Here is a 2,798-nt window from a genome sequence, read left to right as displayed (position 1 = left end):
AAAGATAGTCATTTATTTTTATTGAAGTATATTCTCACTGAAGAAGCCAGAGTAAAAAAACAAAACAAAACAAAACAACAACAACAAAAAAAACTAGGTCATTTATATCCCTCCAGAAAGCCAGAGTCTTCAGATTTATCATCTTTACTCATCCAACATGGCTGGAGTGTCAGGCAGCATTTCAGAAAATTCTGGCAGAGAGCCACCAGTTCTTCATTTTTCTGGCAAGAATGCACGCACTTCCCGTTAAGCTTGAAGCATTTCTCATCAAAAAATGCATTCCTGGCTATATAAGGGAAGGAGCCACCTGGATTAATTCTCTCCTCAGATAGATCAAGTTACCAGGTACAGTCATGTAACTAGTTAGTAAAGATTTCTTTACGAGCTGCCGTAGTGTCTCGTCTTGCTAGTAGACGAGATGGCAGGAAACTATTTTCTCTCTGATTTTTCTGTCTTTTTGTCACAGGAACTTAAAAACCAGGAAGAACAGATTTGTCTTCCAGCATTTGGCGTTAGGCCGTGTGGGGCCTTTGGGAAGCAGAAGCTAAGACATAATGATCACCTTGTTCCTGTAAACCCCTCCAGGGTGGGTAACTCACCAGCTCACTGTCAAAGTGCTACTTGGTGAGAGCAGAGCAGGTCTGAGGCTGGGCAGATGGCCCAAGATCGGAGTGAACAAGGATAAATCTAGAGCGGGGAAAGTTTGCCGTGGTGGGTGAAAGGAAACGGGTTGCTTAGAAAGGCTTGATCAAATTCCTTTTCCACATTTCATCAGATGTGTTCAAGAGGTAGAGATGTATATTGGGAGTGGATCTCCAAGACTCCTCTGTCTACTCTGCACAGAATACCAGCTCTGGCCTTAGAACTTTATCGTAGCAATCATAAGAGCAGCCCACTTTAAGTTAAGGACAGACACATCTTATCAGACACACAACATTTTAGGGTTTTACTTAATCCAGGGATATGTAAGGATAGTGTCGGATGTACACAAATTGAAATTGATGTCAACATATAAAGGTGGCTAATTCACATATATGTAAAATTAAAACTAGGTGGTTCGGTACCAGCATGTGCGCTAATTATTTCTAGCATCAGCATATAAGTTCATAAGGACAGATACCCCAATATTTCAAAGCTCAGTGAGCTATGGTTCCCATTGCAGGAGACAATACTCTGTCCGGCCTCCTAGTGTTATTAGGCCAGCCCGGGATGCCGGTACAGGACCTCACTGTTGACAAGAGTCTTTGTATTACATCCAATTGATAGGGATGGTCGAAAAACAGAAAGCCTCCACAGAGGGTGAGAGCATCTGTGTGAACAAGGCTTTGAATGGATCATCACACACACCCACCTAGAGGTTCATATAACTCTGTGTGTGTGTGTGTGTGTGTGTGCATGTGAACATTAATAGGCCAGCTCCATTTGATTTTATTAGACATTTTTATCTTACATTATCACATATTGTGTTGACTAATTATATAATAAGTTTGACTGGTCTGAAAAGGAGTCCTTGGTCACTTTCCAATGTGTACATCGAGGACAGTGGGGTGAGTAGCTTGCCATAGGTCCTGGATCCCTGTATACCTGGCACAGAATCTACTCACACAGGCTTATTGCAAAATAGACCAGTGATACTTGTATCTGTTGTGAAGATTCTGAGCCACCTATGGGGACACCAATACCATTTGGCACCAATTTGGACTCATTGTAGGTTCTCAAAAATAACCTTTCTCCCTTTCTTCAGCTCTCTGGAACCTGGGATGAATCTAATCTTGGACTTTTAATTTTGAGGAGGATCTGACTGGAGCCATTGGAGGCTTTGGCCAGCAGGAGAGTGTGACGAAGAGTCATGATAGGAACTCTCAGGTCCTGGCTTTATTCCCACTCATCTGCATGACTTTGAGAAGCTAACTAACCCAGCTGAGGCTTCCTATCTGTGTCTGAAAAAATATATGTAAAACAGGCCTTCCAAGCTGAAAGCATTGCTCTGAATCTTGCTAAATTAGAAGGACACAGTTGGGCACCTCAATTTCTCAGTCAGTTAAGTGACTGACTCTAGATCTCAGCTCAGGTCTTGATTTCAAGGTCATGAGTTCAATCTCAAGTTGGGCTCCACACTGGAACATACTTAAAAAGAAGAAAAAGCAAGAAGTGCCCTTAAAGGCCCACTGGAGAACTACTTGCATTTTACGGTGTGATGTGTTTGTCAAGTACTCAGCCTCAGGGTGAAGGAGTAGCAATTACAGGGTGCCATTTGATCTATGCCATGACTAACACAAAACGGTGTCTGACTTCTATCTCTTTTCTTTTTTTTCTTTTTTTTTTCTCTTTTCTTGTCCAGCATTCCTTTCTCTGACTCTTTTCCTTACCTGTCTCATCTCTATCACAGCTATTTTTTTTTAAAAGATCCATAGATGTCTACCCTTGCTTTTACATCTTCCCCCAAATTTGGTTTTGTTAGTGAGCATGGAGCTGGGGACCAAAGGACATCTTTCCTGGCATAGCTTGCTTTCTTCAACCCTGTGATACCCAATCCTAGACAATAATGAAGAAATGCAAGGGATTTCCAGAAGAGGCATCAGAGGAAAGTCACCTCTTATAGCAAATATTGCCTTGCAGAGCCACAGGGCTGAATGCACCCAGGAGCTCACTGCAGCAGACCCTTTCTCTGAGCCACCTCTATAAAATTCCCTGAAAAGATATTCCTTTTACCTGGGGCCAGAAGGAAGAAAACAGCAAAAAGAAAGAGGAACGTCCTCATGACTCACAGGGTCCTGAGAGGTCAGCACAGTGTCCAT

At 42.5% G+C, this 2,798-nt stretch overlaps 1 protein-coding gene across 1 annotated transcript; it reads right to left on the bottom strand.

The window, feature by feature from the left end:
- On the bottom strand, positions 1 to 2,798 carry LOC112659170 (beta-defensin 106A-like). Its single transcript, XM_025445658.3, has 2 exons — positions 2,713 to 2,798; positions 1 to 286 (listed from the first exon to the last, which is right to left on the bottom strand). Exons 1-2 carry the CDS (start codon positions 2,759 to 2,761, stop codon positions 99 to 101), a joined length of 237 nt encoding a protein of 78 aa, XP_025301443.1. The 5' UTR covers positions 2,762 to 2,798; the 3' UTR covers positions 1 to 98.

Source organism: Canis lupus, chromosome 16 (assembly GCF_003254725.2).
Source record: "Canis lupus dingo isolate Sandy chromosome 16, ASM325472v2, whole genome shotgun sequence".
Classification (NCBI taxonomy): domain Eukaryota; kingdom Metazoa; phylum Chordata; class Mammalia; order Carnivora; family Canidae; genus Canis; species Canis lupus.
Note: the sequence above shows the minus strand (reverse complement) of the source record. Positions and strands in the feature narration are given on the sequence as shown.